The sequence below is a fragment of the Ammospiza nelsoni genome, chromosome 11, assembly GCF_027579445.1.
Source record: "Ammospiza nelsoni isolate bAmmNel1 chromosome 11, bAmmNel1.pri, whole genome shotgun sequence".
NCBI lineage: Eukaryota > Metazoa > Chordata > Aves > Passeriformes > Passerellidae > Ammospiza > Ammospiza nelsoni.
Window position 1 is genome coordinate 1979957 of NC_080643.1, and position 14626 is coordinate 1994582.

The following is a 14626-nucleotide window of genomic DNA, read 5'->3' on the forward strand; positions in this document are numbered from 1 at the left end:
CAGCTCCGTCCCACAGAACAATCCTTGTCCAGCCCAGAACCAAGGACAACAAAGTGGGAGGGTGGGATTCCATCGCCTGGAGCTGGAATTGGACACTGAACCCCAACATGGGAATTGTTAACTGTGCGCTTCTGGCAGATAGGCAAGCACCCCAGCACTGGATTTATTCTTTTTATCCCTTAATAAACCTTTAAACATTTTGAAGAGCGAGCTTGGTTTCCCACAGGTCCAGCAAGGCCCAAGGAGCTGGTGGCAGTGCTGGAGCCCCAGAGGAGCTCTGGGGATGCTGGCACCGCTCAGCTCCAGAGGGCTTTGCTGGGGCAACACCCTGTTATCGATACACATCGTAATATTGGCTTTTTGCAAATATTAGAATGGATTCTATATGTGTGGTGGTAAAGTAACTTTGTTATAAAGGTATGGTTTTTATTTCTGTTAATTAAGCTCAGTGCAAAAGCTGATATCAGTGTGCTGTGTTCAAATGCCTGCTGGGATGGGATAACACCCAATGCACACAGGATGGGCACACATGTACAGATCTGCCAACCAGCAGCACTCACTGACTGAAGGCAGTGTGGGCCAAAAACTGGAGGTGATGATAAAAAAGGAATAAAACCACAATCAAGGAATACTCATGCCTTAAAAAGGTGGAACTGAGGAGGAGCCATGCTAAACAATTCTTGGAACATGTAAACCAGTTGGGGGAAAAGTTTCTTATGCATAAGAGTCTATGTATATGCAAGAGGCTGATGCAATTAATATAATAATTAATAATTTATGTAATTAAAAGGTATTTAAGGGGTATCCCTGAAGATAACAGGGTGCTCTTGTCTGACCCAACAACCTTTGCTCCATGGTCCTTGTCTCCCATTATTAAACTTTTTGTCCTTTACTGAACTTTTTACATTTTCACAGGAGTGTGAATGTGTTTTTCACAGCCCCGAAACCTCACCTTTCACCAGCCCTGCTGCTCTCTGCAGCTGAGAGCAATGACCAGGATGACACCTGGGCTGTGCCTGACTCTGAACTAAACCCAAGTATTTCATTTCCAGGTTTAAGAATTGAGCTCAACTTTTCCAGTCATTTAAGGGTCCTCAAGGCACTCTGGAGGGTTGGTAGAAAATTTCATGCAGACTATTTTTTCTACTATTTTATAACTCAGTTATTAATATTATTCTTTTTCACAAGGGTTGGAAAATGGTTTGCTCAACATGAAAACACAAATCTCCCCCTTAACTTCAGAATATTCAACAGCCACCTGTGCATGTGTTCATAACACCAGAGCATGACACAAAACACTCCCACGGCTCTGGGAAGCAATCCAAGTGCATCCCTCGAGAAGAGCCCAAATGAGGGAGCCCTGCTCATGGCAACACCACAATTCCCACAGCACCAGCACTTCCCTGCCTCCAGCCAGCTCAGACAATGCTGCAGGCAGCCACAGAAAATTCCAGATTTAAAACCTGCCCAAAGAAGCCGGCCCAGAGCACGTCCTGCAGCAAAATGAAACCATCTCCTCACTCAGCACCTCCTCTAGAACTCACACAAAACTTCTGGCACTCCTCTCCCCACACATCTCTTAAATCTTGAGCAGGACAGAGAATCTGAGGCTGGGGAAATTCAGGGGAAATGCTGCTGCAGAATAATGGGGGTAAGCCAGTTCTGGAGAGATGTATTTTCATTAAACACTGATCTTTTGATAAAGGCAACCCCCCCAAACACATCCCCCTGAAACTTTATTTCGCTGCCACTAAGCAGTTTGCAATAGGTATTTCAAGTGGAGAAATTACAGTGAAAATATTTTCCATGCTTTTGTTTTCCCACTCTTTCATTTATTTGCTTGAAATAAAGGCTCATCCTTGCTGTGCTCCCCCAGCCCAGCTTCCCTGGGGTTGCAATTCCCAAAACACGTGGGGGCTCTGCATTGCAGAACCTCTCTGCATCCAATTTTCTGCCAGCTCAGAAACTGTCAAAGCACATTTAGAAAGACTTGGAACCAAATTTCAAAAATAGGTACCCCTAAGTACCGGAAGAAAAGTGCCTTTGTGTTCAGTAGAGCTAAGCAGAAAAAAATGAACACTGCTCTAAGTACTTTGTTATTATCTAAAATGCTGGAAAAGTAACCTGACAGTAAGCACAAAGAAAAGGGGAGAAATCAAGCTAATAAATAAAGCAGTGAAACAGTGTGAGTGAGCAGCAGGTAAATTAGAGCAATCCAGGCTAACACCAGGGTGACACAAACATTAATTAAAGGCTGACACCCTCCCTCAGAACAAAACACATGCGAGAGAATCGTCATGGCACTGTAAGGAGGAATTAATCAAGGGTATGGCAGAGAGAGGAAGGCTCAGGACAGTCCTGGTGTGCTCCAGCACAGGTGATCCTACAACAACCAGTGACCAAGCAGGGCTTTGGAACCAGCTTTGCTGAGCCTCTGCAAACGCAAAACCTTCTCAAGAGCTGGTTCAGCTCCAGGAAAAAGGCACATCCCTCAAAAATCTCTGGGAATTTCTCCAGGAATGCTCTGAATGTCGCAGCTTGGGCTGAAAAGGTTAAACAAGGGCACTTGCAGGAGATGGTTGTAGGGCTGGAATATGTTATTCTAATTATTTGTTAAATGGAGCGAGGGCTCAGCTGTAACACAACACCACTTTAATGGGATTTAAAGCTCCACTCCACCAAGGTTTAATTGAGCAGGGAGAGCTTAACACAGAGTGAGGGAAAACAACTTCCACCAGCAGCAGCTTTGAAGAGGAAAGGGGCAGAGCAAACCCCTGAGAAATTGTGCTTGGGCTGGGAGACACGGCCCAAGAGGAAAATGAATTTCACCTTGATGAACTCATTAACAACGGCCACAAACAGGGATTAATTTGGGCATTTCGTGCCTGGCACATGAGCCATGGGGCACTCTGGCATTGGAGGGAGAAGCAGGGGTGTTTGAGCTCCAATGCCCAATTAATTTGGGTATTTCATGCCCGGCACATTAGAGGGAAAGCAGAGGTGTTTGAGCTCCAGGGTGCGACGGGGACGCCTCACCTGCCAGGCACAGCATGACCGAGTGCAGCACCAGCAGCTCCCATAGCAACCTCATCTTCAGCTCCAGGGGCAGGGACAGCCCAGGAACCTCAGAGCAGAGCAGGGATCCTTGGCAACCTCAGGCCAGCTTCAGTCTGTAAAACAAAACACACGGCAAGGACATTCAGGGGTGTTCCTGCTGACAGCTCGTTCTTCCTTTCCAGGACAGATGGATCTGAGGATCAACAAAGAAACTTCGGTAAATGTCGTATTGCACTAAGACACGGATCTTACAGGTAAATGTTGACTTTCACATTTACCTGTGAGATTACACAATCATTTACACAATCATTCCCAGCAGTGGTTTGTGACCGTTTCAGGTGTCTGGGTGGCAGGTGAGGATTGGGAGCTGTGAAATTTCTGCTGTCTCTTACCCTCAGGAGATTCACTCCCTGCCTCTCTGGGGTGTAATTAGTGAACTCTGTAGATTAAGATGAAAATTGGAGTAATTTTCTTCTCTGTAACTTTTCTGTGCAAACATCATCCAGCAACACTTTGCAGGAAAGCTTCCCACACTGCTCAAGGAAAGGGACATTTTCCATTCCACCTCCATCCTCACTGCTCTAAAACTCTGTTTAAAAATCCACCTTAAAGCATCTCCAGGTAAAAACCAATCTTTCCCTCACTCCCTATTACAACCTGTAAATAATTAGAATTTGAGACTTTCTCAGCTGATCACTTTCACCATCCCCCTCTGAGCAATCCAAGAGGGAAAAAACGCCTTCATTTATGGAAGGAACCACTCCAGAGCAGGCATTTAAATATTAAAAATAAACAAATCAGGCCAGACACACATTCTTATAATTTATTCATCTCAGTGCAGACTGGAAGTTCAGGGGCCTTCGTGCTTACAAGACAAACTGCACGAGTAATAACAAGAGAGGGCTCTGCCTGCTTTTGTGAGCTAAAACTGGGAGAATTCTTTTAATAAAGTCAGGTTCAATGCTCTGGGAAGGTTGAGAATCTTCAGCCTCTGATCTGAAGATGCAGCTTTGAAGCAGGGAGAGATTAATTGCAGAAATTCATCTGTTCTCACACAGACTGATGGGGCGTGCTGGGGGCAGCACGAATGGCCAATCAATGAATACTAAGCTATTTAAGGCAGTGATTAGAGTATTAATTATTAATTTTGGAAGGAAAATGTCTATATTGATTGACATGGTGAAGCAGTTACACTGCTTATAGTGAACTCCAGAAATAATTATTTTTTTACCCTAAAGTCTTGACCTGTGGAAAAATATTAATTTTCCACCAAGAACCAAATTCTCTTGATTATAACCGCAGCTGCACAAGAGATTTCTACTAATTTTACACCAATTTAAGTGAAATTTGAGATAAATCTTGAATTTCAGCAGCTGCTGAAATTCTTCCTTGTTCTCTTTTTCCCACTAATCATTCCCATCAATGTTTCTCTTACAAATTAACCCCTACAAAGTTTCTCTTCCTTACCCTGCCTGGAGATGCTTTACAATTATTCTCCTCTTTCCCTGCAATGAGCAGAACAATCACTCACAGCATTTGATACCTCATTAAAAACACAAGGGGTTGATAAGCTTTTATAAATTTAACTTAGTGCCAGGAGCCTGTGGGAAGCACCCACAAAAAAATTCCCTACTTTTCCATAAATTCAAAAGAAATCCTGGATAGTCTTGAATTTATTACCCCTCCTCAGCTCTTGCCACAGCTGCCCTCACCCAGCATCCTTTTAGGGAAAGTTCTGGCTACTTAGGACGGTTTGTAAACTCATTTTATGAGGCATTCACATTCTATGAAAAAATTCCTTTCCCCAGGATTTTTCTTCTGGGAAGATGAGAGGCCTCAGGGAAAAAAAAACCAAACAAAAAAAAACCAAACAAACAAAAACCAAAACCAATTCTTATCTCATTTGCGTCTCCTGTGTTTTGCTCATATAAAATGTGTTTAGAAATTATTTACCCAAAAGTAATTGTTTAATTAGTGTCCAGTGTAAGCTATTTTAACTCATTGGCCAATTAAGGCCAAACTGTAACAAGAATCTAAAAAAAAAAAAAATCACAAATTTTCATTTTTATCTTTTTAGCATTTAGTAAATATCTTTTCTGTATTTTTTAATATAATATAGTATAACAAAGTAATAAATTAACCTTCTAAAAACATAGACTCAACTACATCATTTCTGCCTTTGTCAGGGCTCCCTGCAAATACAATAATTTTATTTCTTTTTCTACGCAGGACATAATGTTTCTCTCAGCATTTTAAACACTGGTACAAAGCATTTCAAAGTTACTAACTTTGAATTAGTTTCTAGCTTGCAAAGATATTAAAAGTAGCAGGCTCTGTCCTTCCTCTCATTGAGTTTTGACACAATCACTGGATCTCAATTTCAGCAAAAAAGAAAAGTTATGCTAAAAATACAGAATTGGGAATTGGGAATACAGAATTGTGGAATGGTTTGAGTTGGAAGGGACCTTAAATCCCCCCAGTGCCATGGCAGGGACACCTCCCACTGCCCCACGATGTGGAATGTCCCCTCCAATGTCCAGCCTGGCCTTGGGCAGTTCCAGGGATCCAGGGGCAGCCCCAGCTGCTCTGGGCAATAAACACATTTTAAGTCGCATGAAAAATCTGAAAGTTTTCCATTATTATGGTCAGGAATTCAGCAGGTGCTGCAGAGAACGAGCAGAGGGTCGTGCCCGTGCTCCAAAGCAGAGTTTGCACTCCCTGATGCCTGCACAGGGCAATGCAGGACAGAAAGCTCCCCCAAAGAGAAACGACGCCTGTCTGGCCACAAACAGCGCTGAAGAGTAAATGAGATGATTACCACTGCAAATATTTTCCTAGGGTTAAATGATGGTGGCTCTCAAGGCAGGGCTGCAATTCCATTTCTCGTGCTAGTTCCCTATTTCACATGTGAATGAGTCCAATTCTCAGAATGTTTCCCTGTAAGTATTTCTGCTGCTCACATCAGCAGGGCCTTTGTTCAGAGCTCTGCAAGAACTGTTCAAACACATTGACTTTTTATGGCAGCAGCTTTAGGAAAAGCAACATTTGTGCACAAGCAAAAGGTGGATAATTGAAAAGATCCTTCCCATTCCTAAATGTTTCTTGGCTACCAAATCCCAGGGGAGCTCGTGCTGCTGCTGAAGGCCTGAAAACTCACAAAGTTTAATATTTCATTTCCAGAAGCAAGCAGAGGCAGTTCCAGCAGTACACAAGTTATTTTTTCGAGATGAAAATGAGATTGCTGAGCCTCAGTGTGGAAGTGCAGCCCATTAGAAACCCCAGTGCCACCACACGTGTGCAGATGTCTTTTCAGCTTCACTTCTGGCAAGGCAGCCATTGCAAATTCTTTTGAAAGGCACCTTTGCTCCTAATTGGATTCTGCCAAAGAAACTTGACTCTAAGAGCTCTGACTGCAGGCAGGTAGGATGGGGAAAAGAAAGTGTGGAGTAGAAATATTTGTGGTGAATTTTTCTGCATTTGTGGGCACGGCTGTGTGAGTAATTTTGCTTGGATGTTTCATGATTGGCACTTCTGTAAAAGCAAAATAGAAATTAAAATCCTGAGGCTGATATATCTATGAAAAATGCTTTGTAAGATAAATTTGTACTATGTGACCTGTTAGTTTTGTGAATATTCTGAAGGAAAACCTGCAGGACACACCTAAGGTTGATGCCTTAGGATTTCAGCTTTTTTATTTTTCATCTATCAGCTTTTCAGCTTTTTTTTTTTCATCTATCTTTAGTGTGTAACTCCAAACCCCACACTCAGTGTGAGCTGCTGCTTCCCCATTTGGGGCAGGCACAACAATTCCTCTGCAGGCCTGGCAATCAAGGACACCTCACTGCCTCAGGCCCAGAGATGGGAACAAAAGGGAGTTGGGGGAGCAAACTTGGGATCTGTAATTGGCAGATTAACCCCCAATATGCAAATGGACCAAATTTATAACTTTCACACTTATAAAAGTATGCAAACCTGTGACGCATCATCCATTTTTGGGTGTGGTCCCTGCGGCCGCCCTAAACGTACCTGAAGGCATGTTCAATAAATGTTCAATAAATAGAACAGCTTTTTATTCCTTTAATTCTGCCTGGCCTCTGGCTTTAGGTAATCCCAAAAAGGCACCAAGGCCCCAGCAGCAGGAGCAGCCTCAGCATCAGCTCCCGTTTAGCTGTGCCCACTGGTGCGCTGCAGAGTGCCAGCTCTGCTCAGCTCGCGGATAAATCACTGCTAATGAAGCGTGCTGCACAGACAGACAGCAACAGGCATCCTTTCATCACCTCGGCTCAGGAGGGGCTGGGGGGAGCACAAAGCACTCCGCACTAATGGGGGGCTCGTTAGGCTGCAGGTGATGCAGCCCTGGGGCTGCCACAGCGGTGACCCCGGGGCAGGAGCAGGGAATTCACGGCTTCCCTCCACTCCGACATTAATTCATGCTGCCAAAAGCTCCTCGGTGGCACCCAGCTTCTGGCATGGAGCAGGCAAAGGAGGCTGTTCCCAAAATGACGGGAAATTGCTTTATCTGTGGAAGGAACTGAGCGGAGCTGTTCCAGAGGAGCAGCACCTGGGCACGGGCATGGCCCAGATCCAGCAAAGCTCGGCCCTGGAACCCAAATCCAGCAAAACTCAGCCCTGTAACCAAAATCTGGCAAAACTCAGCCCTGTAACCCAGATCCAGCAAAGCTCAGCCCTGTAACCCAAATCCAGCAAAACTCAGCCCTGTAACCCAAATCCAGCAAAACTCAGCCTTGTAACCCAAATCCAGCAGAGCTCAGCCCTGTAACCCAAATCCAGCAAAACTCAGCCCTGTAACCCAAATCCAGCAAAGCTCAGCCCTGTAACCCAAATCCAGCAAAACTCAGCCCTGTAACCCAAATCCAGCAAAGCTCAGCCTTGTAACCCAAATCCAGCAAAACTCAGCCCTGTAACCAAAATCTGGCAAAACTCAGCCCTGTAACCCAAATCCAGCAAAGCTCAGCCCTGTAACCCAGATCCAGCAAAGCTCAGCCCTGTAACCCAAATCCAGCAAAACTCAGCCCTGTAACCAAAATCTGGCAAAACTCAGCCCTGTAACCCAGACCCAGCTCAGAGCCCTGTGCTAAGCCAGGCCTGTGTGCCAGGAGAGCCCAGGCTCTCTCCAGCAGCTGCAATCAGTGACCTGCAAAGCTCAGCAGCCAAAAATAGAAGGTGCCTGAAAGAAATGTCCCCAAAAGTGCAAATTTCACAGCAGTACTTCTTTGACGTATACACATTGATTTTTTTCAGCACTCAAAGAAAAAGTTGGTTTTTTGGTTTTTTTGTGGTGTTTTTTTTTTTTCTGTGGGAGTTGGTTTTTTTGGTCGTTGTAAGTTCTCAGATAAACAATAACTTTCCCTTTTGTGTAAGGAAAAACAAACCAAAGGGGTTTTTGAAAAGCAGGGTGGGGGAGATGGAGGGCAGTGGGCACACGCCTGTGGCAGCTCCCACTGAACTTTCCTCACTCTCACAGCACCTCTGGCACGCCCTGGTCTGGCTCAGACCTGAAATGATCCCGCCTGGAGCTGGACTGACACACAATTCCCACCCTGTGCCTGTAAATGGGAATCACAGAACGTCCCAGGCCCCAACAATCCCACTCTGTCCCTCAGAGTGTTTTCCAAATGGCAAAATCCACTCGGGGCTTTCCCCCATTCTGAATTCCAGGCAAAATCCAGTCCCAAAAATGACTTGTGTGAGAAAACAATGTCAGATTTCACACTGTGCTCCCTCTGGGCTCTCACTCCCATTCCCTGGATAGAGATCTCATTTCCCTGGGCCAGGGAAGCCACAGCAGCTGCACAGACAGAATTTCCCAGCCCAGCCATTTGTCCTTGTCAGGCCTTGGGAGAGCTGTGCCCCAGCCACGTCCTGGCTGTCACATCCATCCCCTCCAATGAACACAGCTCCAGCAGCTCCAGCAGAGATTCCTGATGATGAGATTCACTCAGGAAGAGCCCACAGCCACGAATTACAACCTCTGCAGTTTAAATACTGTTTATTCCATTGAGTCTTTTTGTAAATTCTCCCTAATTCATGCTCATCCCACATATTCCCAGTAACCCAGCAGCGGGACAGACAGGGAGGGGCTTCTGTGCTGCTGGAATTACAGAATTAAGGCTGGGGGTGTTAATTAGGGCTCACTGTTTATTGTTCTGCCTTTCCCATGGAAATCCCTCTCAGCAGCACCATGCCTTTCTGACTGGGTGTGGAAGCAACATTCCCAGTTTATCTTTATGCAGAACATAAAGCCACAGGTTAAAACCTGATTTGGAGGGACTGGATTATACCTTTAACATTCACAGGTGACCCTGCACCACTGAAAACTCCTTGGAAGCAAAAATCCACCCTAAATACAAATATTCCCAGCTGAGCCACAAATTCCTTGAATCACAGCACAGTTTTCCACAGGAAAAATAAAAAGTAATTAAACGTTTTTAATCACCAGGCACTAAGTGCACCATCACACTCCTCACTCTGTGTCTCGCCCTCAGGAAACTCAGAATTGCCCTGGAAAACCTGGATAATGCAAGGATAAATCATCGCCAGGGAGGGAGAGGCTGGAGACAAGTCTGAATTAAGGCTGGGGGTGTTAATTAGGGCTCACTGTTTATTGTTCTGCCTTTCCCATCAAGGATGGATTGGGAAATGCTCACCTGAGGCAGCAGCAGCTCTCAGAGAGCATCCACACACAAACAGCCACAAACTCTGAGGAGCTCAATTCCAACAAGGAGCAACATTATCATAATAAAAAGCTACAAGCAGTGAAACTTCCCAGCCTAGCATTTCCTACAAATTAGAATTTATCCTCTTTTAGAGAGACTTTTACTAAAGATTGTCTGGATCAGTTACCTTAAAACTCACCAATTTAAAGCCAATTTCCACCTTCACCAAGTGACATTTTCAGTGCTGCGTTTTGGGAGATTAAAGCGAGGGGCTATCCCATGCAGCCAAGCAATAAATTATAAACCTCAAAAGGAGAGTAAAATAACTCAAAACAGCAACAAATATTTGAGTTGGGATTCCCTAAGTCCAGTTCTTCTCTCCTAACTGCATCACCAGCAGAAGTGGTCTGCAAGGACCATTATAGATCCAATTTTGCTTTTTTCTGACAGCAAAGCTCCCAGTGAGAGCCCTGAATTAGAGCTCAGCCCCTCCTGGTCTCCATGCAGCCTTTGAGCAAACCCCTTAATGCAAAAAAATAAGTTGTCTGACTGGAATATCCAACTGCAGCTGACTTTGGAGCAGAAATTTCCTACAGAAATAAAATTTCCCACAGAAATAAAATTTCCCACAGAAAGAAGGGTTAATTGAGGGCTGCCTCAGTTTGGGAGAATGCTGCACCAGGGGAACCAGGCTGCCAAGGGAGTTCCTGTTATCCCCAAATCACTGCTCTGAGATAAGGAATCAAGGCAGTTTCACTCTCCAAACAAACTGAGATAAGCAACATTCAAAGTTATCATTCCCTTTTGGATAGGTCCCAAAATCCAGATTATCAGACAGTGAAATCTTGTCCAGGAGACAAAAAAAAATGATGTAAAAATATTGAAGATATTTCTGTATCATCTCCAAAATCAGCATCTTAATGACATTTTACTTTTCACTTGCTGAAAAATCCCTTTGATTTCAAAGACAAAAGGAGAGTTTTCTCCACAGGGAGGTTCCAGTGGACACACACACAAACCTGCTGAAAAATGCTTTGCCTTCCTTCAGAGGCACAAATTGGAGCTTTCTTAGGAGCATAAAATAGAACTTGGAGAAGAAAAACAGCAAGGAAGTTTGTTAACTTTGAGAAGCTGGTGAGAAGGCAGCTCTCTGTGTATTCCTGGGAACAGAGGCTATCAAAACAACAATTCCCTCATCACCTATTACTGGCAGAAGGCTTCCAACCCAGATAATTGAGATGCTTGGACCTCAAATGTTTTTTAACTGTTTTGTTAAATCCAAAAATCATCTAGGGAAGGGAAAAAAAATAAGCCTCACCAATCATTTTGATATCCCTGTTACGTGAATATTTAGTGTTTTGTTTCCCCTTCCAAGTTTATTTTAAAGGTTGCCTGGAACTGAGGGAGCTGGGGATGCTGAGCGAGGAGAGGAGCAGGGGCTGGGGAGATACGAGAGCAGAAGAAAGGAGAAACACCTCTACACTTTGCCCATTTTATACGGAATTAATTTTCATTAATTCCATTAATTTTAATTTTATATGGAATTAATTTTTATTAATTCCATCAATTTTGATTTTATATGGAATTAGGAGCTCCCAGGCTGTGCTGGAGCTGGAATTTGTTTATCAGAGGGGCCAAGCTGGAGCTGGGGCTGCTCTGCTCCATCCTCCAGGCTGGGCAGGAGATGGTGGAGATGGTGCCAGTCCAAGCCCAGCCCAGAGGATGTTCCAGAGAACCACACCGGGGCTGCCATGTCACAGACATCTTTTCATGAAAATCCTTTCTTAGGATTTTTTCCTCCTGAGAAGATTCAAGAACAGCAGATTTTGGGGGCTTGGCGTGGAAAGACAAGCAGCTCTGCTGCTCAGGCCCTGATGTGGTTTGGGTTATTCTGGGCTGGAATTCAGGGCACAAATAGGCTCCACAAGAGACCAAAGCGGTGTCCCAGCACACAGCACCTTTGTTGGCAGCTGCAAACCCCATAAGTGCAGCCGGGAGCTGCCATGGGCCCAGCAGAGCCTGCCTGCCTGCTGTGGGCACAGATTGTGGCCGTCACGGGGACATCGCACCTGGGAGCTCCTTGGAGGTGCTGGGCCAGGAAATCCCTGTGAGAAATGATTTGAAAGCTGTGGCTGAATGGGAGCAGGGCAGGAGCTCGTGGCTGTCCCAGGGGAGGTGACCCATCCCCGTGCTGTGACCTGGCAGCAGAGCAAAGTGACTCTGGTGCCACCTCCCTGCAATCCCTGCTGCTGCTTGGTGCCCACAACACCATCCTCCCGCTCTGATTTAATTACTAAACATAAAAGGAAATAAAACTTGGGAGTGAAAACAAAGAAATTGCTCTGGGTGTAATTGATGGGAGCTGTTCTCCAGCAGAGCACCATAAAGTGCCTGTTTACAATCCCTATTAGAGGGCTGCACACACACTGCCATTTCCCCACTCTGAACTATGCAGATTACATGAAATTACTGCCTCTTCCTGCCTCTGCCATATTTTATAGAACAGTGTGGATTTTTTAAAAGACATCCTTGCAATAAGTGTAGGAAAAATTAATAAATAATTAAATAAGGCTCCTGTGAGCTCCCTCATTGCCAGGGGCTCTCAGGCTGGGCTGTGCTGAGCAGCTGGCAGAGGTAGCCAGGGAAGGGGTGCTGCACACAGCTTTGTTTTCAGTCTGGAACATCAATTATTGAAGGAATCCTGCCCCTGGCCAGACACAACAAGGAGCATCTCCACAGCTGATAACGAGCCCAGCTCCATCAGGCATCTCAGGAATGGCTGCACCAGGGTTTATCAGGATCACATGAAGCCCTTGGTTTGCTTGTCATGGGCAGCAGATGAAAGGAAACAAGGTTTGCAGGCATTGATTTGTGTGTGAGGGCTCCCAGAGGTGTGAGCAGCAAAGTTTGCTGCTGCCGTCCCTGGCTGAGGGCTCGGCCTGTCCCTCCACACTGCAGAGCTTGGATGGGGTGGGATGAGCAGAACCTGCTCCTGTGCCTCTGGGAAGGGGCTCTGCCTGCCCTGGGCCCTGCAGCAGCTCCAGGAGCTCCTCCAGGAGGAGAGGAAAGGAGCCAGGAGGGACCTGAGGCTCTGCACGCACAGCAGCACCAAAGCCACCTGTGGATTTTACAGCCTCTCCCTGCTTCAGGCCCTGCCCGAGCAGCAGGCTCTGCTCCCACCTTGCATGGATTGAATAAAGGATGGGGAGTTCACGCCAAATCCAGCCTGTTCTCCAGGGCTGAGCAGGAATTCTGGACTCCAGCGGGGCACAGGGGAAGCTTTGGATGCTCCATCCCTGGAAATGTGCAAGGCCAAGTTGGGCTTGGAGCAACCAAGCTGGAAGGAGCTGAGCTTTAAGGTCCCTTCCAGCCCAAACCACTCTGTGATTTTGGGAATCCATCCCCATCCAGGCTGCAGAGAGGCACAGCTGGACCCCATAAAAGCCACACATCCCAGTGCTGTGTCAAACCACCCATTTTAATACCCTTAAAATGCTAATTGCCAACATTTCAACCTCTTTCTGCCTCTTAACTTTAGGTGCCAACTTACTTCCAGCCATAGTTGGTATTTCCCACTTTTCCTTCTGCATAGATGGAGCTGTCAGCTCAAATTTAATACGGCCAATATTTGGCAAAATTTCTTTGTGATGTCTGAGCGACTGTGGGACAATTTCTTAAAAAAAATAAATAAATTGCAACATCTTGAATTGAAGATAAAATCAAAGTTCCAAACCAGGAAACAGAGCACGGAATTAGAACATTAAGATTGAGAAAGAGATGAGTAAAAAATGTCCAGATGAAATTTGGGGTGGGAGGGAGGAGAGTGAGCAGACACTGGAGCAAAGCCACCCCACAGCTGCCAGGAGACCCCAAAGGCACCAGAGACTGAGATTCCAGCTGGGAACAGGGGAACAGCCCCACACCCATCACAGTCATCCCCTGCCACGGAATTAAAGGGAAATTTTGGTGGCTAGATAAGGATTTACTGCGTGCAGTAAAACTCCAGTTGTACAATTGAAGTTACAGCAGCAGATTGTTAATTTATCTGCTGTTCACACAGTTAAAGCAGTGACTGGGAGCTAAACCAGGGAGCAGAAATCACCCAGTTTATGGCCCCTATTAGTTCCAAGGGGCTTTGGATAAAACCAAACTGGAAATAACAGAAATATCACCAGATGGAAGAAAAAAGTTATCAATATCTGCATCATCTAATTTATCAGTTAAATCAATTCTAAGTATAGGATACCCATTGAAAAAGAAATACACACATTATAAACCTTCACCAACATTTAACCAGAAGCCCTTTTAAAATTTTATTTTAATTAAAGCACAATGATTACATTCCCCTGTATTTTATGACTGCCACTTTATCAACGGGAGCTCCATAACATACCCAAAGTAAGCAAGAAGTTATAGATAAAAAAGGAAAAATAAGTATTTCAATTGAGAGAATTATTCCTTCCTCTTTTAATTTTCTTTTTAAATCACTGCACAAGAGAGAACATCCCAGTAAAGGCACAGCAGGCACTGGAAACTGAATTGTTTTGAGTCAGGAAATATAAAAATGTTTAATTTCAGCCTACAAAGTTGCTGGTTTTTAAATGTCCCTCAGTTTATCTGTCTGTTCCTTCTGCACAAGTTCTCCAGCCCAGCAGCCCTCAAACTTGAAGGCTGTAAAGATATTAAACTTTACACAAAGTTCAATTACTTTCAGAAAGCCCAGTCTGCCTTTAAACCCAGATGTGAAACGATTCTGATGGAGACGTGGCCATTGGCTGTTTCCACATTTTCCTTCAGAGAAATGTTCCTCCAGCTGACCGGGAGGTTCAGAGAAACCATTAAAAAGCCACACGGGGGTTAATTTGAATGCAGTTAAAAATTCAGGCAACTTC

General features: G+C 45.0%; 1 protein-coding gene across 1 annotated transcript in view; it reads right to left on the reverse strand.

Moving 5' to 3' along the window:
- The window catches only part of LOC132078237 (contactin-4), a 241624-nt gene that overhangs the window by 129639 nt on the left and 97359 nt on the right, over positions 1 to 14626 (reverse strand). Inside the window, exon 3 of the mRNA XM_059480279.1 lies at positions 3037 to 3170. Within this exon, the coding sequence (XP_059336262.1) occupies positions 3037 to 3091 (55 nt within the window). The 5' untranslated portion in view covers positions 3092 to 3170. The remainder of the gene's footprint in view (positions 1 to 3036; positions 3171 to 14626) is intronic.